Consider the following 27,852-nt stretch of genomic DNA (forward strand, 5'->3'; position numbering starts at 1 on the left):
CCCCCCCCCCCCCCCCCCCCCCCCCCCCCCCCCCGTCCTGCCTCGGCAGGTTTTCACAGCTGGCACATTGCCAACTTTAGCTGAGGCTGTCCCTTTCTGACTGAAAGAAAAGTACATTAAAGTACTTAGCTCAACACAATCCCACTCTCCATGCACTCGCAAATAGAGAGGCTACAGCTTAGCCTGTTGTAGCTGATCAAGAGGGAATGGAGGCTTTTTTCCTGAATGCTGAACTGTTTTTATAAAATCTCAGGGAATCAGCACAATCTCATAAACACAGACTGGATATTGTACACACAAATTAGTGAATAATAATGATCATCAAATAGATGAAATGTGTACATATTATGAACTAGACATGTAATTTTCACCTTTTTGTCGCATTAGAGGTTTTGCTCATGTTTGACATACTTTTGTCTGACATTTTGCACTCCGTTTAGGCTAAATCTTGCAAGACAGTAGTTCCTCACCATAGCTACGGGGATGACACCCAGATTTACATTGCTCTTTCATCAAAAGTCTATGATCCAACTGACTGTGTCAAGTAAACAAGTGGATGTGATTTCAGATGGACAAAAGAGAGATTGCATTTCTATGACAGAAATATATATAATTCTGTATGTTAACAAGGAGAAAAAGTAGTTATTGCCCACTTTGATTCTTTGCCCGGTGAAGACTACACATCAAGTTAGAAATATTTTAGCAACATATCAATGCAATAATTGTTAAAAAGTCCTTCTACCATCTACAAAAAACAGCAAAAATGTGAGGTTCCATGTCATTCATTCTTCATCTTATTCTGAATGGACTGCTGCCAGAATCTTTTATCTGGTCTTTCCTTGAAACAGAATTTTAACAAAAACAAGGGGAACTGAGCACATTATGCCTACTCGTAAATCTTTACTTTGCTGGTTACAATTTGGGATAGAGTCTAGATGCACTGTTCTTAACATCTTTGCATTGGGAAAAAGAAGTTTGAAGACATTATAAAGCCACTTTAAAGAACACAGACAGCATGACTAACCTAAAACCTAACTCAAGTTTGGTGTGAGCATGGAGACATCTGCCACCCCTCTCCCTCGGATTCAGCTCTAACCCCAGCAGTACCAATACTAAGACTGGTGAGCAAAGTATTGAAACTGGATAAAATTGTTTAACTGTTAAATGTGTAAGGTCTTTATAAAAGTGTAACTGGAGACAGAGGACAGGAAAGAATGACTGGTTTAAGGCAAAGTCTAGACCCTTTTTATTTTAGCTTTTGTCAGGTACATTTGTCAGGGAAGAAACTGCAAAGATAAACGAAATCAAATCAAATTCTCTGTGCCATGTTGAATTGCATTGCCTATGCTTTTTCTTTTGCATCGTGTCGTATAGCATTTATCGCATTGTGCTAAATAAAATTGTTTTGAATTGCAACAGGGGTAAAGTTTACATTTTGAGTCTGACATAACAATAATTAATACAATCATGACCAACATCAAAATAAGAAAGATACAGATAAAACAAATAAATAAATTACAAACAAACAATGAACAAGAACGAACAACGAGAATCTAATGTGCCATGCAGAGAACATTGAGTAACTCGCTGTCCCTCAGGTTGTGACACAGGGACACGGCAAGGTTTGCCGTATGTTCTTCTCCTAGGACTATTTGTAATTTATTGTTATCTTGGAATTCTTTGAAATCTGGTATTAACAGATGGAATTTCTCAAAATGTTGCTCTCTTATGCGTCTATATCACATTTCAGGAGAAATGCGTCTGTCTCCACCTCACTTGTCGTCACTCGATCACATACTCTATATTCTTTTGCTAACCAGTACTTTTTTATGTATGTTTTTCTTCTTTATCTATCTTATCTATTATATCAGATTGTTGGCAAGTAGTGTTGCACGATATACGATAGAAATGTATCGCAATACCCTGCCATTAAAAACAATACAATACTGCCTTTTATTGGTATCTATACTTTAAAAATTTGATTCAATTAAGAGCAGTGAGTGTGTGTGTGTAGCGCTCTCAGAGCAGCACACAGAGGGAGAGACATGGCTACAAACAGAAGGTCTTCCCCGGCTTGTCAACAAAGCAGACGCACGGAGCAAACTATGGAATTATTTTGTTTACGTAGCCGGCAGTGAGAGCAAGCCCATGGTCTCCACAAAGCCACTCAATTCCGCCATGGTGGTGTATTGAGTCTTGACGGTGTTTAATGTTTAGTGCAGGTTGCAAATATAAAGTTAACTATCAAATCTATAAAATCAAGTATAGGGGACATCAGATTACTGCATACAATTTAAAGCTTTAATAACAATGACATGGATCTGCTTATTTGCAGTAATCCAATTATTAATGTGCAAATTCATTGTAAAAAACACATGTACTTATATGAAAAAACAAAACAACTTTATTCTGTATGAAAATAATAAACATAAATTACATTAACTTTAAATCTGGCGCTTGGTGGTGGTTTGAGCTTCATCACCTAATAATTTATTAGGCTGCTCACTACAGTAGTGCACTAAAGTAGACTGAACACACAAGACTCTATACACCTCGTTGAGTTTTTTCTATTTAGTCAAATTAGATTTAAAAATGACAATTAATGAGAACAGGCTTTGTTGTAAAGTTGTTTACAATCTACAGTAGACAGGATATTTTCTGGGGTTTTTTTTTATTTAATAAAGAAACTGAATTTTAAGATTCATGTTCTGTCTTTTATTATTCCATTATTTTTCTTGATGTTTTAGATGTTTGCCAAGGTATCGTTTCTGTATCGGTATCAATATAATTAGGTAGGTATCATATCAAAGTCATAATTTTGGTATTGTGACAATACTTTTGGCAAAGCATCAAGATGTGGATCATATCGTCCTCAGTGATAGAGATGCACATCCCTACTGCACCCAGATGAAAACTTCCTGATATCCTTTGACTTTCAATTCTAAATTTAAAAATTATGTACATTTTAATTTATTACTAAATTGAAGCTGTGAAGAATTAATTTTATTTTCATTTAATTTATTATTTTAATTTATCTTCCTTTTTAATGTAGTTTTAAATGTTGTGTTATTGGATTTTTATGCTTTTTTTTTTCTTTTTTTAAATAACTATAAGTTGCCTCTGTTTAAAATGTGCAATAGAAAAGGGTTCATCTTAGTTAAATAATCAAGAAATACTTTGGCTGGACACTGAACTGTTTTTGTAATAGGTAATGAAGTGTTGGTGTCTTTCTCAAAGATTTTATTATAATTGCAGGACACATACTCTATAATAGAGTATATGTTAGTAAATCTATAATACCCCTTTTAGAAATAAAGACATTTTGGCATTTAGATTATGTGCCAATAACGATATAATATAAATGAAAACGCCCCTTTGTCACTCATTTAGCCTCACTTAAGTCATGCTCACGGTGCAAAGACTGTCTAGAGGGATAAAATATAGAAATGTAGATAGAAAAACATTTTATTATATATATATATACACAATTACATTATATTAATTATATTATGTATATATTAGACCAAATGCTGAATTGTTGGTTTACCAAAAGGAGTGCAGCTGCTGCTCTGATCTGTTGAGCTCATACACTAGGGGACACACCTGATATTGGAGACTTTGACGAACATTGTCGTTTGACGTACACCACTTAAGTATTTCTCTCTGTTTCATCACCCATCGTCATAGGCTGACAAATGCTCTGTAACTGCTAGCTCTCTCTCCGCCAGTCTGAATAACATCTTGTGATGTGAATTTCTTTAGGAGCTTTGTGTGCAAGTCCATGTCTGTCTTAATGAACAAATGTTGTCTGTATCAGAACAGAAGCCTACAGCTCACTGTCACATGACACGCTAAGTAAAAGTCAAGTGACATATGAATAAATGGATGAGATAGAGAGTTTGAATTTAACATTTAAATGTAATGTGTTACTGTAAAATCAGTTAATCTTTTCCTTGAATTTACCTGCAGAGAGGGCGTAATAACGCAGCCAACCAAGAGGCTTCGGGCAATTGCCAATGGTGAAGATGACTGCAGTGCAAATGCATAATGCTATTAAGTAGCTTAATGCTAGCCCTAAAGCGCTTTGGATTATCATTCCAGTAATTGGAACTGGTTCCCACCTGTTCTTATTTTACACACTCGCATAGACTGGAGATGATTTACTAGGTTATCTCAATTGACAGCATTGCTGGTTATAGAGTCGTTTGTTCTGTGACTGACAAATCCTACACCATACAGGCTCATTCTGTTTTGCTCACAACAGGGAGCCATAATCTGAGCATGCAGATGACCGGAGGACAAATTGATTAGCATTCGTGTCAGACACATCATGGAAGCATCATGTAGAATTGTTGCTAATTAGACAGGCTGTTGAATATAATGCTATTTTCTTTTGCCAAGCTGATTCCTTGATAAAGTGAGTTTAATGGTTGTATCCTGCTTCTATCCAAGACATCTGAAAGCACTGATATGCTGCATTTCACTGCGTTAACACACGTACTGTCATCATACCTTCCCGTTTGGTTTTGAGAAGATGACATAAGTGCCTAATTTTATGTTTAAAAATACTGTGACCAGGGTGTAGCGAGACATATTTCTGCTCACAGTATAAGTGGACAATTCTATTTAAACTTTTGAGAGAGCAAGACGAATATGCTCTTTTTATAAATGCAAAAAGGAAAAAAAAAACACTGAACCCAGACCAGCACCACGTAAAGGAAACACATTTCTTGGGAATTATATATTAGAGGTTTGCGTGGGACTGTTTTTTAAACACTGCAGCCACCTGCTCAAGCTTCTTTTTGTGCTGCAGCCACATGCACCTGCAGGATGTTCTACCACTCTCACAATAGATGTACTGAACCTTGCCACCAGCTCACAATTCAAAGTCTGTGCCATTTAACCATCACTAAATTAGTCCTGTTTGAAAAACTCTGTGAAAGATTCCTATACATGCTACAGTGTGAAGGAAACCTGAGCTATGATTTAGTGCCAAATAGTTAGAAAATAATTTGAGTGAACTATGGCACACAAACCAGAGGCTTTACAGTCTCCACCAAGGCAAGGCATTACAACATGATCACGTCTACCAACATCTGCAGCAGATCTTGTGGGACCTGTGGACTGGCCTGTCCTGCACTGACCTCTATAATACATACAGTATTTTGTCTATTGTTGACAAGTACAGAAATATACACATTTGTTTGGTTTTATTGGCTTCAAATTAATTGGATTTCACCTCTGACAAGGCAAGGAGCAGTGACAGTGTTTTGTTATGTAATCACTCCAGAGAAGTAGTGATCCATCTGCACATATTGACATGATGGGCTTTAGTCTGTTTTGCAAAGGCTGAATGCTGCGGTCCAATTCTTAGCCATGGCTTTGAATATTTGTCAGGCACTTAAAGTAATGTAAAACAAATTGGGGGCAGCTTTTAGCAACCATATGTGTTTCCTCCTCCCTCTTCCACTGTTCTTTATAGCTAACTTATTTTAGCCCTGCAGGATCACATCATCACAGAGTTAGTACCATGTACCTCTCCTAAGCTTACATTCTGACCATGTCTTTATTCTCTCCAGTTTTTATTTTACAGTTTTTATTTAAATAATCACATGTATGCTATTGAAGTTAAATTTAGCATGAAATGCAGATATTGCATAAAAAAGGAGTCAGCCCTTTTGAACCCTTAAATGATTACTATTGAGTCTGCGACAAAGACTCTAATCTCAATATGTAGAACAGAAAATGAGACTCAAACGTATGAGAGTTGTTTTGGCTCGGTGTGGCAGCTCTGTAGCATGCACTGTAGCTTACATGGCTTTGTACCTCTACCTCTGTAAATATGTAAGGTGTTAAGATACAGCCAGGATCATATCAAACTCACAACAGCTGCTGTTTGCCTAAGGAGAAGTACCTCTGCATTTCATTTTTAAAATCCATTATTCCTATTCCATGTCTTGGTGAATATTTATCTCTCTGCAATTATTGATATATGTAAATGGTTTCTTGGTGTTTCCCACAGGTTGTCAATTTATTTCAGCAGCATCAGGAGGCAAAGGTGGTTTGTTGATGACTTTTTATTGGCGTTTCAGTTAGCCAGGTGACTCACATTACTTTCAGCCTACGAAGTCTCTTTCCACTCTAGTTTACTTTAAGATAATGGCCATTTCAACATTAGCGGGGTCATTATCTGTTTGTCAAGGCTATAATTCAGATTGTGTCTCTATTCAGTCTACATTGGCCACAGACCACTATGCAAACAAGTAAGGATAAGATGGTGCAATGAATACAATACATGGTGATTGTTCAGATCAGACCGTCCAAACTGAAGTCAAACAAAAGACTTTGGAGGACATTCAATATACATAGGCAAGCTGCCCAGATATTAATTTTGCAAGGGAAACATGTCTTCCTGTATTCCTACACTAAGTAAACACAGATAATTATATTTATATACCCATAATATGGAGCCCTTTGATCATTTTCTATCTCCCCAGGCCACAGATCCAGATGCAGGGGTAAATGGCCAGGTGCGCTACCGGATCGTGAATCATCCTGACTTGTTTACGATCAGTGCTAACGGCAGCATCTACACAAGAATGCCTCTTGACCGGGAGCTTAGGAGCCAATATGACCTGGTGGTGGAGGCTTCGGATGGGGCAGTGGACCCACGGCGGACCACCTTGACCCTCTCAATCCAGGTCAGGGATATTGATGACAACAGCCCAGTCTTCTCTCAGCAAACTTATGTGGTGAACGTACCTGAGAACAGCCCTGTGGGAACTTTGGTGCTAAAGCTAAGCGTAAGTACTTATGTGCATGTGTTTATTGCCAAATGTTGTGTTTTCTCTCTCTCTCTCTCTCTCTCTCTCTCTCTCTCTCTCTCTCTCTCTCTCTCTCCATTCTATATATCTCCTGTCTCACTTTATATAAGACATAACGGGTGCTTGAAACAGCAGTTGTATTAACAGGCTTTTAGTATCTTTTAACTTCAAGTGCAGGCAATTTAACATTTAAAATGTCAAATGCTTCCAAACGGAAACATCTACACAGACAGAAACATACACAGCATTATATACACAGCAGAAAGAAACATTTAGTTTTTTTCTTCTCTCACGGCAGCTCTTTGGGCATTTTTAGACTCAAACAGCATAAGACTTACATTTAGGTTTTTCAAGTCAAAACCAGGCTTTAATAGATGAATCTTTTTCCATCTGTCCTGCTAAACATTAATATAATGCTCCACAAATTTTCAAAACCTTATCAACTTTGTGGAATCTGTCTTTGGATAGATTCAGCTCTGTCAAACGGTGAGACACATTTTTTCACTGATTTCACTGAAAACCCTGTGCATGAAGAGCAAACAAGGAGCACAAGAGCAAGTAATTGCTGGCATATTGTGAGTGACATTTCCCAGAGATGGATAAAACAAGAGGGAAGGTTGAGAAGCAGGGATGGATGTGAGGGGTGAGGGGCTTGAGTTACAGTGGCACTGTGACACCATTTATTCACTACACCATCACCTCAGCTCTAAACGGAAGAGTCAAATCCGAGACTCTGAGAAAAGGAAATGGCTGAGTTGGGTAGCTTGAAATTTACTTCCAGGGTCTGAAAATAGCACACGCCACCTGCAAAATGCGGGTAAATTGTTGACAGTTGCAGGTCATCTGCCACTTTGGCGGACAGGGAAAACGCACGAGAGAAAGACATGTAGTAATGTTAGCATAATGTGGCAATCCGCGCATGCCACTGCATCACACACAACACATACAGCTACCAGTCAGCTCAGGGAATATCTATGGTGGCGTTTTAAACCAAACTCATCAGTGAAAGAGGCACAGTCCCTCCTGAGTGACAGCAGGTTAGCTTGCCAGTAGCGCAACTGCCGTGAGGTAACTGCTTTGTTGTCGGAGAATGACTAAGCTCGTCCATTAGACACAAGATTGGAGGGCACATCCTCACAACACGTGTTTCAGTGTTGTATACTGTAATACCTAATCATCTACTGTTGCAGTAGCCTTTGCAAATTATATCTATCTTAAAAGATGGGGTTTTATGCAGTGAGGACCAACTTAAGCTTTCCAAAGCAATTTAATTTAATCAGAACCTATTAATGATTGATCTAAGTAACCCCTGCAGCATTAAACAGAATTAAAATAGAAACATTAATATTCATTGTCCACGGCCACAGTGCATATGTCTATGTATATGTAAGTTTCCAATTTTGAAAGTATATGTGGCTCTTCCTCCCTCTCCTACCATCACCCCACTTTTTCTCTACACATGTCCACTGTTGTCTTTAATGTACTGTAATTGTTTTTTCTACTCCCTCTCATCTTCCTTCTCGTAGGCGGTAGACGCAGACCTCTTCTCCAATGTCACGTATCGGATCAAGACTGAATCGGCCAGGCAGCTGTTCTCTCTGAACCTTGTCACAGGGGAGTTGGCTGTGCTACAGACCCTGGACTTTGAGAACCTGGCAGCTATGGGCATGGGGGCCTCTTACACATTCCAAGTGGAAGCTGTCGACCAAGGAGGGGTCATGCCCCCAGGTCAAGCTACCGTCACGGTCCGCATCACGGTGAGAGCCCCCGGATAGTCAGTCCTCCACAACCTCTCACTGGTCTGTTCTCTGTCTATCCTCATTGTCCCTCAGGAGCTGCAGCAGTGGCATTGTATATGTAGTGAGTCATCAGCAGAGTTTTACAGTAGTAACAGCTTGCATAAGCCACAGTCCAATAGGAGACATATTGCACAGTAATGCACATTATGTGATGTGAAAGTCATTGTTATGCTGTTCAGCTTGAAAGCTAAATGCATCTCCTTTGTAGAAGATGTTTTGGCCTCCTGACCTGTTTGTCCTTGTAGAAGCAGGACAAACAGAATTTTATGAATTCAGAATTTCTGCCTTGCGCACTGTGCTATTCCAAATCTGAATGACTCATTAGCTTAGTGACAGCTATTATGTCAGGTTTTTTCCAGAGCATGTATTCCCTTTACACCCTTTCAAGAGATTAACAGCCAATCCCAACGAAAGGATTAGAGGCCTTGTGTCGTGTATCGTGTGTTAATGCGTGTGTGTTTTTGCCCTGTGAGTAATTCTGTGCTTCGAAATGTGTGCATTCCCATTCAGCTCTGTGTATGAATTTAGTCCACTCCTAATGACAGTCTCAAAGTCTGCAGAATTAAGCTCTCTATATTACACTAAATGGGAGGAAGCTTATTCAAGCAGGCTCGCTGCATGGTCCGCCAACCTGTAGAGTTAGTTTGTCCTCCGATAAGGACAAGCTTTGTTGCAGTGTTCATGCTGTCACCCAGGAACTGTGTTTGATAGGATAAGGCATCGCACAGCCACTGATATCAAACCAATGTCTGCTATTTAAAATGGCAGACATGAATTAGAATAAGCCTAATGGATTCACGCAGGCTTCTCGGGGACTAGAGATGGAAGTGATTCCAATGTTTCCACTTCCTTCCTCATATAACACCTCTTGAGGGTTATTTGATGTTGCTTGTGTTTGATTTCCCCTTGTATTGTTCTGTTGTTGTCTCTTTCGTCGGATGCCTCGCAGTGATTGATTGAGTGCCCTGCGTGTCTTGTTTCGAATGACTCTCCCAAACTTTTTGCTGTATTATTGAACTTCCAAAGACCCTGCATGTGTTGAGAAACAGTATGTGTGTGCACACGTAGCACATGCAAGTGTGTGTGTACATGCACCTGCAGCATGAGGATCAGGCTTTGTTGTTCAAAGTTAAGAGCTGGATCAAAGATTTTCTGCTAGGAAACACTAAACCTGTGTATAGATGAAAGTGAGGTTGCCCTCCACCACTGAGTTTATAGAACACACAATGTTACTCATGGCTCAGTCAAAATAGTGGAAAGTAAAGAGAAAAGTCAAGAGAAAGGAAGATCAGGCAGTTATACTACAAAGCTAAGCTATTCCTGAGAGATATGTGAATGGCTTACTGAGTATTCATTCTCTCAAAACAAGGGTTGCACCGTTAACAAGATTTCATGTCTTTGCATGTAGGTCAGAAAACCTCTTTTGTGGTTGTCATCTTAATATGTCCTTAAAATTCAGGCTCCGACATCTTGAGATTTCTTTTGAGATACCTTGAGAGAATTAAACTATTATTAAATGTAAGCTGCTTGTAACCATTCAAAGCTTTAACACAATGAACAGCAATTTATCTTTGACTTATTTGGCAGTCATCTACCTTCCTCCTGTCATCAGGTACTATAGAGTGGAATGTGTATGTTATCAGTAAAGATGTACCAAACACAAAGAAAAAGTATTTCATTATGAAATTTACACAACGTAATAGTTTTTATCTGCAAGTCACAGTACTTTGGACTTTGTGGTGTGATTACAGTAAATGCATATGTTTATATTTGATCACATTCAGTTCAGATGCACAGTTCTTAAAGTGCGTGGACAAAGCCTGGGGCATGGTGAATTGCTGTAGTGGGAAAATTTGCTTTAATCCACAAGAATTTGCTGGGAGTGAAATCAAACAAAGCAGCATCTGCAAAATCTGCACTGCTGCTACAATATTCATCTTTCAGCCTGCAGACAGCATCAGCAAAAGTAGTAGGCGAATACATTGTAAAATGAATTTGACCCTTTTTAATGTCAAATCTTATCTGTCACCAGAGGGATATCTTTCCTGTCCCGTCTCTGTAACCCATTAATCTGCTGGAGTGTAACCAAATGTTTTGTACTCTGCTAACCCAGTAATGTTTTCACTGTCATATAACCACAATTGTAGGTGAAAGCCAGCCACGTCTACAAATATCACCAATACGTACCTGACACACCTACACTCATGGAATGTCTTTTTTCTTTTTAGGACATGAATGACTTCTCCCCTGTCTTCACCCAAGACCTGTATAAGGGCATGGTTGCACCCAATGCAGAGAAAGGAACAGTCATCACAACTGTTTTTGCTGAGGACCAGGACCCTCCGGTGAGTATGGAAAAATACTTCTATTACACTTAAATGATATTTTATATATATGCAATGTGTATTATGAAATTCTGGTTGATACGTTGACCCTTAGAAGGTGCTCTCAGGAATGTCAAGATGACTTACACAGCATTGTTTATTGAAGCCCGGCCAGACAGAGAGATCATAGCATCAGCATACAGAGTGAGAACCCAATGCCTAGCAAACACCACAAGCACCACCTCAATATTATCCCCCAGCTACCCCATAGAGCCTATGGTGTATCCCATACAAGGTCATTCTTGAGTGGTCTAAATGTGTCCTCATCATACTATTGGTAGCTAGAGCTCACAGGCATAACAATCTAAAGCGAACTAGTCGGCCTGTCTCTAATTAAACAAAATAAAGGTAATCTTGACCTTCAGTAACCTAGTACATGGACCACAGAGAGCGTCCTCATCATGGCAGCTACGACAGTCACTGAACCAAGCAGAGAGAGAAAAATGACGGAGGTTGACTTATTGTTTTGAGGAGTCACACTCACCTTTAGCTTGTTTTTGGTCAGCAAATTACCCTAACATGACCTGGAGAAACCTGTGTGATATTTCCTTCAATTATTAATGGAGGACAAAGTCCTTCACAATGTGTACAACATTGGCTGTTAAATTTCTAAGCACATGAAGCATGTCGACTCCATCTGTGTCTTCAATAAAGGTAACAGACATAAAAAGGCTTGCTTTGAGATTTTTACCTCTTCATTACATGTTGCTCTCAAAACATCAACCACTTTTAGCCGTAGCATTTGACATGATGTTTTCAAGACTTCGATGCTGTGTACATTTATTGTAAGGAGGTCTTATTTAGCATCTTCACTTGTATGAGTCATCTACCAGTTGCCTAAGACAGCATCTTGTTTCCTCATACTTCTTTACCCCTCTATATCTAAGCAGGTTCTCCTGGGACTTGAGCTATGAAGGATTTTTGTCTTTTCTTTTTTTTTTAGAATCTGCAAACCAAGGAACAAAATTACACAATGCAGAGGAGAAATTCTGACACCCAGTTTACTAGAAATTCTATGACTAAGAGGAGGCAACACCAGAGCATGCATCACATGACTTTTTTTAGTTTCTTCTTTGCTATCTGGAGCACAACATGTATATTTAGGATGGTGCAAGTCCTGAAAATGTTCCACCTCATTCACCTCAGCTGAACTTATTTTATTTACAGTGCCACCCACCTTAATATTTTATTGCGCTTGGTGATTCAGCTGTGTTCTTGCTTACATCCTCTTTTCTTTTAGGTTGTTTTTTTTTCACAGTGGAAAAAAGGGAATAAGAATCCACCACTGACCTCCCTCTTCATTCCATTATACCTTTAGCTCTGCAAGCCGATGCTTGTTATTAGTGGCCTGCTGGTGCGGTCTCACCAGGATAGTGTACTCTCTGCAGCACATAAACACTGAGGTATATGGATGCCTGTCAGTTCCAGCTGTGGGTGGTAAAACATCTCCAGAGTGCCACAATGACGGCTTCCCACTCTGAGGGATACTCTCTCTCCTCCTGCCTCCCAACCACCCGCACCCCCCACCCCGCCCAAACCATTCTTTTTAATGTGAACTTGTGCCTTTTTCCACTTTTAGTAGATTTTACTCTGAACTATTCTTATTGAGGAGTTTTGTACAGTCAAAAATATCCAGCAGCGCTGAAGCACACATAATGGGTATGAAATCATCTCTTTGTTAACACAAGCACAGGGGCAGTGAGTGAGAGATTGGAGTGACTCAGCAAAGTGGTTTGATAGACAGAGGACTAACTAACAGGAGCAAACTAACCCAGTCTCTTATTGACCTGGATTTGGGAGCTCAAAGCATTTTATTGACAGGATGCCTGTCATAGACACCTCTGGTGGAACATGGCTTATTCTAGTGCTTGCAAATACACACAGAAATGTGTGCACACACACATTCTCTCTCTGTATTACACAGGCTCATAAAAACCTATGTTCACCAAGAAAGAAAGACAGGAAGAGACTTGCTCTGGTTTGTAATGTTGATGTAACAAACATCCATGCATATTCTGTCTGAAGATTATAATGGCGTAGACCATTCCTGATTTTTTTTTTATTTTGGGAAGAAGGCATTATGTCTGTCCACTTATACTTTGGGAGAAGTGATTCCAATGTTTTTTAAAAACTGACTATTTTTGGCAATGCCACTCAACCCATCAATGTTAATATCACTCTGAAAGAAAAAGACAAATGTTCTAGTAAGAAGCACAGGATTTGCGTTTTTTATTAGGGACTGAGGAGAAAAGTTTATTTTTCTTCTGAAATGTTGTTCATCACAGTAGAGACAGTTTACGGTTGCCACTTTTAGAAATTACCATTTTTTCACCAGTCTTTTAGCCACTTTCAAATCAAATCAGTCATTAATCATTTCTGTGTGAGTGGTTCTGCAGACAGAATGTTAATACTTGAATGCAGCTGTGTAAATGTGCCAGTATATAGAACTCTCTCTCCCACTAACCCTCCTGCACACAAGCACTAACACCACCTGTTGCTTATTGGCTAGAACAATGTTGTGTGGGCAGGGTCCACACCACTTTCTTTGCTTTCCACTTACAGAGCCAGGGCTGTGTAGAAAAAAACGGAAAGCTAACAAAACGTCAGGAAATATTCGCTGAATTTAACTAAAAGTGTAGTGGATTAGAATCACTTACTATCCCTTTAAGTCATATTGGCTTGTGTCGGCTTTGCTGTTTTACATTCTCAGCTCAAGCCTTGCTGTTGTGTCGTGCGTCTCTGAAGCATCATTCAGTGCTTCAGAGCATGTTCTTTAATTCATGAACTGACTGTTTTATACTGAGGAGAACTGGATTTTTAGAAAAGAAATGAAAGCAAAACAAGAAATACATTTGAAAGTAATCTTTCTTTAGAACTTTGCTGTAGGTTTCGATAAGAAGATTTCTTTTGACGCCAAAGTACAAAGTACTGTATGTCTACAATTTTTGTTGCTCATCTGCAATGTTAATGACAAATTGAGTTCACTCCAGCGTTGGATATCAAACATTCATAAGCTGTGAGTCGAATGCTGGATGAAAAGGTGTTGTACAGATGAAAATATCTGTAAACAGAGAGATGTCACTGTAACTATAGTATATTCACAACACATTTTTGCACATAATGTCTGAGCCACTGTGATTTTACCAGAAAATTCATCAATTACTTTGAAATTGTGCAGTGTGCTCAGGAAAATACAAAATACAGTTTTGAAAACTATTGTGTGTGAGGCACATTGTCTTCATATATCACTGAACATTGTCTTCATTGGTTTGCCTTTGTGTGGTCCTTATATTCTTGGGCAAAGTTAGATATATGGGTTTCAAAAGGCAAACCAATAATACTTAAGTGGGAAGTGGGAAAAACTAGAGGCTGTCTACTGTTACTCTGTTGACTACACTGTGTTTAGCCGTGAGCGAAGCACTTTTAATCATCTCTGCTGCCATCACTGTAGAGGACTTGCTACTGAAGCCGCTGTATTAGATTCTTCCGTGAAAGGTGTTTTTTTATTAATGATCCTGTCCTGACATCTTTTCCATTATATGTTAGAAAACAAGTTGAAGAGCTTTTAGAGATGAGGCCCTTTTTTCTGAGAGGCCCCTTAGTGAATTCACTCAGATAGTTTTGTAACCTCTTAGAGACACATTTGTGTGAGTAAGCCTCCCGAGGGATCCACTGCTACACCAGGATTTAACTCACCCTAGCCCCAGGTTTTACCCTGTCCCTGGGGAGAAAAATCAGTTCAAGCAAGGGAGCAGAGCTTCAGAAAAGCTTATTAAAAATCAGACTGAATTTGAGGTCCAAAGGGATAAAACTGGAATAAGATAAGCTATAGAAATGATTAGTAATCAGGAACTGTGATTAATCTTAATCAAAGGGTCATATTAAAGTCCAGGCTCTCGCTAATGAATGTAAGTGTGTTACTCTGGAGACTAGAGGGGTGAGTTTAATGGAGAAGTTTTTTTTTTATTGCAAATGAAAGGGAAGAGGTCTGAATCACATGAATAACAGTGAGTTTATATTAGGCTGCCTGATGAGCAGAGAGAAGAGTGAGTCATTAGGATCATTTTTCAGGTTACACAGCGAGAAGAGCAACCTTTTCTTAGCTACTTCAGCACTGTTGCATGATGAAACGGTCAACTGTAATATAGTTGTATTCCTAAGCAAACATTATTGCTATACCGTTATGGCTTAAATACATTTTACTGTACCTAATTACTTTGACACACCCTCTCTCAATCCTCATGGCTTCATTTGAAAATGTGAAAGGTGGTTACCAGATAAGTGGATTGCTTTTGGATTGATGTTCTTCTTCCTCCTTCCTCCAGGGTACTCCGGCCAGCTTTGTCCGCTACAGAGTGGACCAGGACAGGTCACCTTACAGTGGGAGCATCTTTGATGTGGAGCAGACAACTGGAAGAGTCATCACTAAGGTCAACCTCAATGAAGAGCCCAGCGTCACCTTTAAGGTGAGTGGCTGTGATTATACTGACAATAGCAGTGATAAGCTGCTCCTGCTGCTTGTAATGCCAGTGTTTCACTTCCAAGATATTAATGTTATTCACTCAGAGACACAGTATTCCCAATATTGCTCATTTATAGTGAATGGTTATACAGTTAGATTTGGCAGGAAAAATTGTGCTCTCTACATGAACATGAAATCTTAGTTAAATCACCAATAGCTAAAGTATAGCACATTAGAAGGAGATTAGTTGTTGATGGAGCTGTGGCAGCAGACAGTCTTGGCTTGAGCGTGTCAGCAGAGTGATAGTGAGAAATGTCAGGTTACTTATTTTAGCTTTCAACATTTAACATGTCGAGTTAATAATGATGATGGTGGCATCGACAATTATAATTGATGATAATGGTATTAGAATGATAATCATCATTAAGATTTACTTGTCGTAGTTGACGTTTACTGCTCTGTCTTTCATCTTTCAGTGCAATAGAAAGTTGCTGTGAAAATAAGCTGGTCAGATTTGCGCATATTGACTTTTTTAAATTGATAAACACTTAGGGCATTATCACTGTGTTTCCTGAATTGTCTCAGTGATAGGACTGCAACTAACAACTGTTTTGATAGTCGATTAATCTATCGATTATTGAAATGAATAATCAACTATTCGGATTATGAATCGCAAAATGCCTCTCATTTAGCTATTAGCCTTTAAATTAAACCTGAGGTTGTTTTAGGAATGTGCTAATTAACAGTCAAGACAATAAAATAAATACTGCTTTCAAAAATGCTTCTTTAATGAACGTTTCTGCTGCAGCAACAGAAAGTTCCACTGAAATCAAGTCCTGATGAGCAGCTAATCTGCTGTTTAGTGACGTAGCAGCTTTCACGCCAGTTCTGCAACACCCCGGGACAAACTGAAACTGTATACAAAGAAAGGAATAACATCAGGCATTTGATTTGCCGAATTTACAAGAGGGGATCAATAATAATGATTTTGTAGTAGACAGCGTTTCACAACAAATATAGTTTCCCCTAACTCAACAACTCACAAAACTCCGTGATTTTTTAGGGGAGTTTGGGGTGGATTAGCCGCCGCCTCACGCACAGACAGGAGAACTGTTTTCTCTTCTTTAGAAAGTATGAAATTGTCCAGTGTTGTCTTATCTTGCACACTCGGCAGCAACACGTTCTGCAGCTGGGAACGTCGCCATGAGTGATGTATCGTTTATAATTCTAAAGTGAGGGCACATCTGGAATGTGAACGCGGCTGTTGTGTATCATAATTATGTGCTACTCAGCACCATTACTGTAACAATCAAATTGACCAACTGTATAGAAAACGTTTCAGCTCATAACGTGAAGTAACACGGCTTTAACGTGAAGCAAGCTCGCTTACTAGCTTACCGAGACGAGTCTTCATCATCCACAGAGACACAACATTACGCGCCTCCTCTTCAGATGCTCCGGTGTTTCCAGGAGAGTTCAGCTTTGCTGGAGTTCACGACCTTTCTGGCTGAGTGAAGAGTGAAATGCTGCCACACTCTGGAGGTTTTAGGTTGTGAAGGTGTTACTGCAGCTCTGATGTTGTTTCAGTAACTTTAATGTTACTGTTCACATCACTTTACTCTGTTAAGCTGAGTGTGTCGCTACGGCCCAATGACGTCATGAACGAATGATCGATTATTAAATTCTTTAGCAACTAATTTAATAATCGATTTTTGTCGACTACGTCGATTAGTTGTTGCACCCCTACTCAGTGATCAGGTCATTGCTTCTCTTTGTTCTGTGACCAGTGATATTGTTTTTTTCTTAATAATTAAACACATTTCTTCCCAGGTTGGTTTTTTACCAACTTAAGTTGACCTTACATGGACAATCTGTAGCTGTGAATAGTGGAGTGGGGGCCTTGAGATATAACTGTTGATCCTAATGGGGATTTGTCACTTACACTCCCATGTTGTCTGGCTACCTCTTCTTCTTCGTCTTCCGCCCTTTTTCTCCCATATGTTTTCCTTTCTCAGTTTCTTTAAACATTAGTCTCTGTTTATTCTCTTCCTGCCTATCTCTCCCTCTCTGCCGCCCCACTCCCCCCTGCTTCCCCCAGGCCCCGTATTCCACAGTCTATGAATGTAGATCAATACATTCATACTCACTCTCTGGGAGCTTTGCAGGCTGCTTGCCAGACCCTATTTTGCCCGTCTGTCTTTATTAGGATGCCGAACATGTCTACAAAAAATGCCTGGCAACCTCAAAAAGGGAATTATTTGTGTAGAGAGTAGTATTGGGGGGAGAATGTAATACATTTGTGCTTACATTTGTATGCGTGTGTTGCTTATGTGCGTTCTCTCACCCACTGCAGTTGTTTGTGATAGCCTATGATGATGGGGAACCGGTGAAGTCCAACAGTACTTTGGTGGAGATCACAGTCCTTCAGCCTTCCCGCATCCCAATCTTCACCCAGGAAGAGTACAGGTACGTCTCCCTGACACATTGTTAATGCAGCTGCCTCTGCCTGTGAATTCACACATCAAAGAGCAGCTTAGGCTGTAGTGCCAGACAGGAGGAGACTAGATGCTGGAAGAAGTGGACATGGTATCTTAAGAACACCTTGACACACATTTATATCTGTGGTCACTTCCATTCAGCTTCTGTAATACTGTGATTAATATTTTATCACTTGGTAAATTATATATTCTACCTTGAACTGCCGCAAATTGCCATGAAGTCACTATTCCACATGCATTTATTATTTTGTAATAACGATAGCTACCAGCGCATTATTGTGCTGTCGTTGTCAGGCCCCAATTTTGATTCTGTCTTTCTCGTGCTCTCTTTTACGTACGTGACTAATGATGGAGTTTTGAGTATAAATATGCATTAGAGCTTTAGGGTAGATGCTGCAGATTATCACTACTGTAAATCACATTTTTTTCTCTCTGAGGGCGAAGCAGGGCTTCCCTCTGGGTTTATTAGGAGTCCCTTTTGACAAGATTAAGTGTTTAGACTGTTAAACTGGCAGCGCGAGATGCAGCATGAAGGAACATAGTCTATATTGCTCTGAGATGACTGGCTGCTACACATGTGATATATGGGAAGAACTAGGCCAGGGCAGGGTGGAGTTTGTTTGAACTGATGTTACTGTGACTCAGGAGGAGGTGAAGAAGTCATTTGTATTTAAAAATTAAACATGGATTATCAGGGTTTCCACGGGGTCTTAAAAAGGCTGAAAAAATAATTTTAAACAGGTCTTAGTTTTCCAACGTCCATCTAACGCTACCTCTAATGTTCATAGAAATGCTCCCGTAGCGCTTTAGAATGTTTTTTCTGTACACATACTGTAAGTTACATGTTGATAGTTAAATTATATTAAAAAGAAAGGACGGTGTTGACCACAAAGGAGTTGAGGTTAGTAACGTTAAAGCAAGTTAGGGATGCAAACTAGTCCTTTTAAGCTAATGAGGAGATTATTCTTTTGGATGTTGATGTGCAAATGAAATGCTTGTAATAATACAGAAGGGATGTGGTTCTCATGTTGCCTATTTATGTCAATTTCTACAAATGTATAAAGCAGTAAATTAAGACACTAAAGGCAAACGAACAGTTCTATCTGTAATGATTCAGAGGTCATGTGTTTTCCTGCCATTATAAGGTGGTAAGGCTCAAAAAAACTAAAAGTAATCACATGAATTTTCCCAGATATAATGGTTATAATTCAACCCCAGCATGTTGTGAAAGCATGTTTTAATCCCCATGGACATTATTTTTATTATTTGTAAATGTACCTTCTTTGCGCCTGCCTTGACCTATTCTCCCTGCACTCACTCACACACACCTTTACCTCTGGTCTCTCACACACCGGCTTTCCCTGCCTCTCTCTGTCTCTTTCTCCTTGTCTGCTGAGTTTCGCCATCAGCAGTAGGTTATGTTTTATAAAGTCCACGAAAAGACACAGAACACGTCTTTTTTTCTGGATATTTTCACCCGCAATCCTTTTTCACGGCAGCAGGTGCACCGCATGCCAGCTTGTGAATTAGTAGGGCTGACCCCGAATAGTTGAAGACTCTATGCTTCGATGGGCGGAGCCTGATTCGACTGTCAATCTCACAATTGAAGCTTTGCAGTGAAACAAGGATCGTGCCATTTTGGTGATATGGGGGTGCTCAACATCTGATTTTACATAGAACTACCAGTTTTCTCCCAATAAGTTAATATACAGCCTATTACAATATACATTTCAATGTTTAATGCTATAAATAAATATGTAAAAAGAATAAAACTTTCAATAAATGTTTTTGAAGGGCGTGAATAAATCCAAAATTGTAACCCTAACCCTGGGTCGTGTGTAAGCGTAGCGTGTATGTGTGCAGTGGCAGATGAGAACTTGCTGAAGAGATGGAGCCCCGGCTTCACTGGTGTTGTGCCGAGTTATCTGCACCTCGCGGGACTTTCGGATAATTACTCACCGTTGATGAACCGCATAAAGAATATTTTAGTGTTTTTAAATAGCCAGCTACTTGAAATAGACCCGCAAGGAACCGCGACGTGCATGCAGTTGTCGGCAGCAGTAATGCACATACAACTCTGCACAAGACCGGTGAATCACAGGCGAGAGAGAGAAAAGGGTCTTCAAAAAGCCTCAGTTTAGCTGGACTTGCTGTGGGTGCAACAGATCACAAAACTCATGCTTTGGATCATTCTGTGGCGTTGAGTTACGTGTAGCAAAAAAGTGGAGTATATGTGTTATATAGCAGATGGATATGGCTATAGAGGGTTAAATAATGATTGGGCTACAGAATATAGGGTTCGTCTCAAGGAGGTGTTGAAAGGGTAAATAATAACACAGAGGCGGATAATTAGATTTGGTGTTGGTACCATGTATTAAGTGAAAACAAAGACAAAACAAACAATAATAATACCCAAAATATTTATAATCTGCAGAGAAGTTGGTTTTGATAAAGTGCACTTGAGGAAATTCAGTTCCGTTGACTCAGTAGTTCACAGAAACAATAAACAAAATACAGCAACAAATTGAGGAGTACTCAGATTAAGGACAGTTCACAACACACTATAGGACTATATCCTTTGTTCATGAGAGATGAACGCCACGTCCAAATATCGAGAACAGTCTGTGGGACGCAAATAGTCCATGAGCCAGGGCTTGAGGGGTGAGCAGAGCTGCAACAGCCTCCTACCAGACCCTACAGGGGGCGATGATGTTATTGGGGCAGGTTCTGTTCCAGGTAGTAGTAGCTCGCCATCAACTGACCCGCAACTGGCCTCACCTGGCCAGTTCCCACAGATACTCGACACACCGTGGCACCAGTCGGCTTCTAAAGACAACGTGTACAATGTACAGTGTACAGTGGACACGTGCAGCTGCTCCCCCTCGCACTACTGATTGGGGGAAACTCACCGCAGTTTGTAAAACCACGCTTGAGTGCTATGATTGGTTGAAAGCATTCACTGAGACTAGCATGTCACTCCTGCACAAAATTGTGAATGAAGGGTGTGTTCAGGTGACTGGGAAAAATGGGACCATGGAATTTTAACCTGGGTTACATACGGATCGGATAATTTTTAGGTCATTTTCAGGAAGGCATTGGATATTACTAAAGCTGCTATTTCTATGATGACAAGCATGCCCAGCGTCCCAGTTACACCACCGAAAATGCTCTAAAGCTACATTCAGACTGTAGGCCTTAATGCTCAATTCCGATTTTTTTTTACAGACCTGATTTTTTTGTTTGACAGTTCACATTATTGTTTAAATAGCATGCACAGAAGAATAACACAACAAACTCACTTACTCCCTCTCTCTCTCTCCGCTGTTTCTGCACGTACAGCAGCATGCACGTAACTCAGAAGAGGGCTCACTGTCCGGTGGATTTCAGGTGTAAGAAAGGGAATTTGTGAGCAGATGATAGTGAGGTAGAGAAGAAGGAGAGCCACATGTTTAATAACGGCTTTTTGAGAAGCTTTTTTGTTTACCACAGCTCTGTCTACAGCAGTGACGTCAAAATCAAATCAATTCCGACTCAGGCCGCATTTAAAAAGATCTGATCTGTATCAGATTTGGACCACATATGAAAGTGGCCCAAATCTGAACTGGAAAAGGTCACATTGACTTCATAAAAAAATCAAATCTGGGTCACACATGAGCATAAAATCAGATATGGGTCGCTTTGACCTGCAGTCTGAACGTAGCCTTAGTCACAGCCTACGGGTTTTCGCTCAATGGAGGCAAAAGCGACGTCTTTTAAATCAGTCGCTCTCCCCTGACTTAGTCATTGCGCTTCAGAGTTAAAAGTAGAATGCATCTGTCTTTTCTATCTTTTCACTGCAACTCTGCATCATGATTTTTGGATTGATTACTTTAAAAATTAACAGCGACAGTAAAAGAGTTTTTTACATTTTGATGGTTAAACTTTGCAATCAATCTACTGTTCACCTGCATGCCGAACCATGTGGGGGGGATCCATACGGATCACGGATCAACTATGATCAGTTACACCACTAACAGTTGCTGTCTATTATGTTGTGCTGCAGTACGCACCTGTCTGCAGTGTTCAGGAGATCTTAGCCAGACTGTGGCGCTTTAAGGTCTGATGGCAATGTTGCTTGGCACAATGCAGTCTCTGGGAGCTTAAAGTAAAGCTTGTTTTAAGTGGATTGATTTACCCGCTTGTCAAAGTAGGGAGTCTTGGCACACCAGCTTCTGTAACAGAATTTGATATGCCTTTCTGCATAGGATGGGGAATGTAAATCCTGCCAAACCTGTCAACACATCAGTCGAAGTGTATATGTCTTTGTTTGTATACAGGTATGTCTTGCCCATCTCACTGCCTTTTGTGAATGTGTGCCTGGTTGAGTGTGTGTGTCTGTTTGTGTGGGTACTTGTGTATTTCCTAAACCAGATGAGTGTGTGTGCATTGAGTGCATCCTTTCTAATCCAACACTTTGTGTGTGTGCTCACGTTGCTCAGCATTATTCAATGATTGATACACAGGCACAGCCGCATAGCTGTTGAAACGCCATTGATTAACGCTTTGAATGAGTGCTCGGTCTGACACACACACACATGGAAGGTCAGTACCATAGGCCCAGACCTCTGTAGGGCGTCACACTGACAGCGCTAACCATACACAGTGGCAGGTCTGCTGTAAATTGTGAGCCATGAAAGCATTAGCCAGGTGCTCGAGCCTCTCCTGCTGGACAAGGTTCTCTCCAGCAGAGAGCATCCAATCTGCTCGTTCTGCAATGAACTGTTTCCTCATTCCTCGCCTGTCTATCTCTCCACATCATCCTCTCCCAGAGGAACCTTCTGAACACAAATCACTCTCTAAACGTCCACAGAAGATCTCGTCTGTCTCTGTGAAGACACTTAGTTATAGTAGCAATCAGGTAAACTATGCCTACAGCTCCAGAGCACACAATTAAAACAACTCTGCAGGGCTTTGGCTGACTTAATGATTTCTACTCCTGCTTTATGGCTGGTCCCCTCCATCTGTTATAGGGAAAGGAGGGGCTCCCAGTCATTGTTGGCCAAAATAAATGGCTTACACCGTAGTTGCTACTGTAGCAGCATGTTGACACTTGCTTTTCAGAAGGTTTGATCAAAATACTTTGTGTTGTTTCTTTAGAATAACAAATGTTATGTTAAGAATTTATTAATTATTTGGATTAACCTCTCTGGACTTATTTTTAAACTTGCACTAAGTAATATTGTTGGTATTAACACCAAAGCAAATTACTCATTATAATGTAAAAAAAAAAGTTGCTTGTAGTGCTGAACCTACAGAGATCAGAAGAAAACTGTGCAGCTTTACACAGCGTTAAGCTTTAGACTATATGAATCTAACTGCCTTCATCATCCCCCCATATAATATAACTGCAGACAGCCAAGCTGAGTGTATGCTATCTGCCCGGCAGGAAGTAAACACTACATGGTGAATAAAGTAAAAACGAGAAAGACAGAAGTCGGTGAGCCAAAAGAGGAGCTTAAATATTGAATTACATTCATCAAGTGGTCAGAAATGATAAGCCGATGGTATATTATTGCTACAATGGGGGGTTTCTTTGAGTTTATTAAGGTCTTGCACAATCCTGTAAAAACATCTGTAAAATATTCTTACTGAAACGTAATATTAATATTTTCTCTAACAATTCATAGGCAAAAATGCAATAGACATTTTAATTGCATTCTTTATTGTCTGTATCTAGACATAAATCTGAGTCATGGACATTGAGTTTGTTGTGTTTCTAAGTATATCTAATATTATAATATTATAATGCCACCATTTTTACAGCAGTCCAGTAACATCACCTGCCCAAATTACAGCCTGAGTTGTATTAGTAACTCAACAATGATATGTTCGAATCAGCACTGTTGATCAGAGCCATATCCTCAGCCAGGTGATAAGTGATTGAATCTGTAATCCCCTTGTGCCTCTTATTGAGAGGGAGCCAGGTATTCAGGGGCCTTGATAGCTTCATCTTCATCTGCTCCAGCTTTGGCAAATGTGTGTAGTATGGAAGTATGAATGTGTTTTTACTGTCATCATCATGATCATCAACATCATCATATTTCTTTATTTTTATTGATTTTTGTTGTTGTCATTTTCCACAAAAAGCTTTTTCTTTCCCCCTGTTACTTTTCTGTCTCTCGTCCACATAATGTACAGTAGATTTTTCTTTCTGAAGAAGGCTCTTTGTGTGGCCTTCATGTTCCTATTGTAGCATGTCTAAACTACATATGATTTTAATAAATTTATGATAATTAATACCAGATTATGAATTTTAATATTCAGAAAATATTAATCCATAAAAAGCTCTCGTTTCGCAGGGGCACCACCGGGGTTGTTATTAACCTAGAGTCTCCGGACCTCTAGGTAGCTTTTAATAATTATACAATTATTCACCATTGATCAGTTAGTTAATAATCGCCCAATTATCTTAAATCAATCAGTCAGTCTCATATCTAAAGGGTAAATTCTCTTGGCAGGGACATAGAAGTAGACAATACACACAATTCCTTGGTTACAGTGAATTTATTAATTATTTATTATTTATTAAATATTAATTAAATACAACAAAGAAATAAGCAATGGCTAACAATGAGAATGGAGGTCTATTGTGGGAAGATTTGACTCATACGGCAGCAAATGAATGCAATTAGATGATAACTCGGTTAAATTTGTCTAGGGGTTTAAGGACTGAATATAATGGATTAACAACTATTGGACATCACTGGACACAGAGTGCCTTGTGGTAGGTCGGCGGCCTGCCTTGGCCTGTTGCACGGGTCTCACGATAGCTGCCCGATTCCTGGCTTTTTGCTAGGGAATTCTCCAAGGTTCTCCGTGTCTCATTGAAGAAAAACCCTCAAGGGTTGGCCGTCCTCCGTCTGGCAACTCGGCTGTTCTTCAGGTGTCCTTTGTTGTCGCTGGCGAAACCACGTGGCTGGGTCTGACCTCGGTGAAGTTAGCTCGACGAAAAAAGCTTAAAAAGGGAACTTGGTCGTTCTTGAATTAGACCAGTGTAACTTAACGGACTGATAACTTTAACAAAACAAAAGAAAGAAAATAAAACAAGTAAAGTTGCTGGAATTGAGGGAAACTGAAGTCGTGGCACTTCGTGTGTGTAGCTTCAAGCGAAACAAAGACTTTGTTGCGCTGGTCGAATTCTTAGGGCGTTGCCGGGAGAGGGCACGTCGGGCACGTGCCGAAGCGCCGTTGAAGAGCCCGGAACAAGCCAGCAGACAAGAGGGAAGTGTCCAGAGAGCAAGGGGAAGAGAGAGCGAACACCCGCATGTGTCGCTCTTTTGTTGTCTGGGGCGTGGTTCCCCAGAGGGCAGTCCTTCGTTTCCCGCAGGGCGGGCCGTTTCCGGTTTCCCGAGGGACTGTCTTTCTAAAGTTTTAATATGTCTATAAAAGAAAATCTATTTGCGCATATTATAATCTAATATTTTCCCACAATCAAACCTCAATGGTCAAACGGTTATACCGTTCTAAGTTTAAGCATTTGGTAACAGGAAAACAGTTGTCAGTAATTAGACCTTAAAAGGTTAGCATTTCAGAATGATGGCATGTAATACCTATTTTCTCCACTTGGGGGAGCTCAGGTTACATGACAACAGCTTAGATTAATCCTAAAACAATCTTCTCAGGAGCTGGAAAATGTAGTTATTTAGTCTTAAATTCAAGCTGGCAATTAATAGAGTATAGTATGACATTTCTTTATCATCATTTCTAGAGGAATTGTGTGAGAAAGTGTTGTGAACAAGCATTGGTTACACATAAAATGAAGGAGTGTCCTTAACCTTGCTGAAAATTAAAACACTGCAAAAGTAACTTATTTAGATTCTTTTCAGCAATAATAGCAACAGATAGCAACAACATGGTAACATAACTAATCAAATAAAGGCAAACGTAATCAAGTAACTAAAAGATTATTTAATTAAACAGGTAATGCTTTGAGTCTTTGGAGACTGCAGTCTTTGTTTACATAAAGTTCAGGGCTGTCCTTGGTGTCCTGGATTTTGTCACACCTGGGTGTGAGATGGAGTATCCCTTTGATGAGAGGTAATTAAACACAGAGCAAGGTCAGTTGCCATGGTTACATGTGTGGGGCAGTTTAAGGTTTCCTGTACCTTTCTTTACGAAGAGTTCTGATAGGCTGTTTATAATCTCTGGTTAGGTTCTTTGTCATTTTAACAATTCAGGCACCGAGAGGCTTATCTCGGCTGTTGCCAAAGGTGGCCAGTTTTACGATCAACTGCCCCGGAATAGCACTTAGGTAAAAGCGACCTTTCAACCCCCCCTCTTTTGGGGTCTCTTCAGCCGTCTGTAGAGGGTTGATAATCAAACCCCCTCTTTCTCTCTGGGAGAGAAAAGAGGAGTTGAGTCTCCAAATTATTTAATATAAAATGCACAAATTTAATTCTGCAAGTCTATCAAATTTTATATCCATCTTCAATCCACTCACAAAAAAAACTTTATATTGCCACAGAATGTTTTTACCACACAAAAAAATCACATCTTTGGAAGGCAAACCAATTTTTATTTATTATTTAATTAAAAAGCACAATCTCAATTTTGTTTTTAACTTAAACTTGGCTATACCAAGATAAAAGGGCATCAGTTCTCATTGAGTCAACTCCTCCCAACGTCAGTTTTATGAACAAGGCAAGAGTGCAGAAAGGGAGGTGGAGATGCCATTTTGTTTAATAATTCTACCCATTACAAGCAGATCTTCACACAACACACTCTGGACTTAATAATCTCTAATATTTCTAATGTTAAGGTGACTGATGTTACTCTTTCTACTCTACACAATTTGATCCTATCGGCTGTAAAACCTTGAAAGAAACTTTTGAAATCCTCCTCCTGCTGCCTTGATATTCTACCTACAGGCTTTTTCAAAAATGTTATTAACTCCATGGCATCAGATCTTCTGCAAATACTCAACATTTCTCTTCTCAGGCTATTTCCCACTGGCCCTGGAAACTGCAGTTATTAAGCCACTCCTAAAAAAGAATAATCTTGACAACTCACTAATAAAGATTTGCAGGCCCATACAGTTATCAAACTTCCAAGTTTAAAGTAAAATCTTTGAAAAGGCTATTTTCAACAGTTTAACACCCTGTGGCCTTAGACAATTGTTTTGATGTTTTCCAGTCAGGATTGTGTGCACACCACATCACCGAGACTGCTTTTGTTAAGGTATTGAATGACATCCACTTAAATGCAGACTGTGGAAAAGTTTCAATATTGATGTTAGATCTCAGTGCTGCATTTAATACAGTTGACCACATTATGTTACCAGACAGACTGGAAAACTGGGTTGGACCAACAGGCACAGTGCTAATCCTAGGGACAGGGACTACTTTGCATCGATTGGTAATTGACCTTTCGCTAAGCCCCGCCCCCTTTAGTTACTGTTGCTAAGTCCGACAAACTGCCTGCGCTGCCACTGTCTATTACTGCACTCGCTGGAGAAATATTGTCTAATTTGTTGGAAAAAGTGATCACAGAAAGAAGCAGACAGTTTTGCAGTTGCATTATTCATTTGAAGGTTGTATTCAGGCTGTCAGACTGACTCAAAAAAATGAAAGATAGAAGCTAAAGCCTACCGATCACACAGTACAAGTGAACCACTGCATCCCCTGACGATTGAGACAAAAGACAACGATATTAAGGATTAACAGTGTTCCTGTACAGCTGTTCTGTTCAGCTATGTTCATTTTTACAATCATTACTATTACTATATTTATTATCATTATGTTACATTCAGTAGGAAGTTAGCTAGCGTTAGCTATTAAACATCACATTAGGAACAATCCACCGCCGACATTTGTCTTGATTTATTTTAGGTTTTGGAAAGAGAATTAA

The 27,852-nt window shown here is 39.7% G+C and overlaps 1 protein-coding gene across 4 annotated transcripts in view; it reads left to right on the forward strand.

Moving 5' to 3' along the window:
- LOC123983872 (protocadherin-15-like) overlaps positions 1 to 27,852 on the forward strand; it is a 225,915-nt gene that overhangs the window by 144,215 nt on the left and 53,848 nt on the right. For all 4 annotated transcript variants that reach the window (XR_006828318.1, XM_046070298.1, XM_046070299.1 and 1 more), the window contains exons 20-24: positions 6,498 to 6,803; positions 8,351 to 8,581; positions 10,852 to 10,968; positions 15,333 to 15,473; positions 17,823 to 17,935. Coding sequence is in view for 3 of the 4 variants with exons in the window: in XM_046070298.1 (XP_045926254.1) it covers positions 6,498 to 6,803; positions 8,351 to 8,581; positions 10,852 to 10,968; positions 15,333 to 15,473; positions 17,823 to 17,935 (908 nt within the window). In the remaining variant the exon portion in view is untranslated. The remainder of the gene's footprint in view (positions 1 to 6,497; positions 6,804 to 8,350; positions 8,582 to 10,851; positions 10,969 to 15,332; positions 15,474 to 17,822; positions 17,936 to 27,852) is intronic.

Source organism: Micropterus dolomieu, linkage group LG15 (assembly GCF_021292245.1).
Source record: "Micropterus dolomieu isolate WLL.071019.BEF.003 ecotype Adirondacks linkage group LG15, ASM2129224v1, whole genome shotgun sequence".
Classification (NCBI taxonomy): domain Eukaryota; kingdom Metazoa; phylum Chordata; class Actinopteri; order Centrarchiformes; family Centrarchidae; genus Micropterus; species Micropterus dolomieu.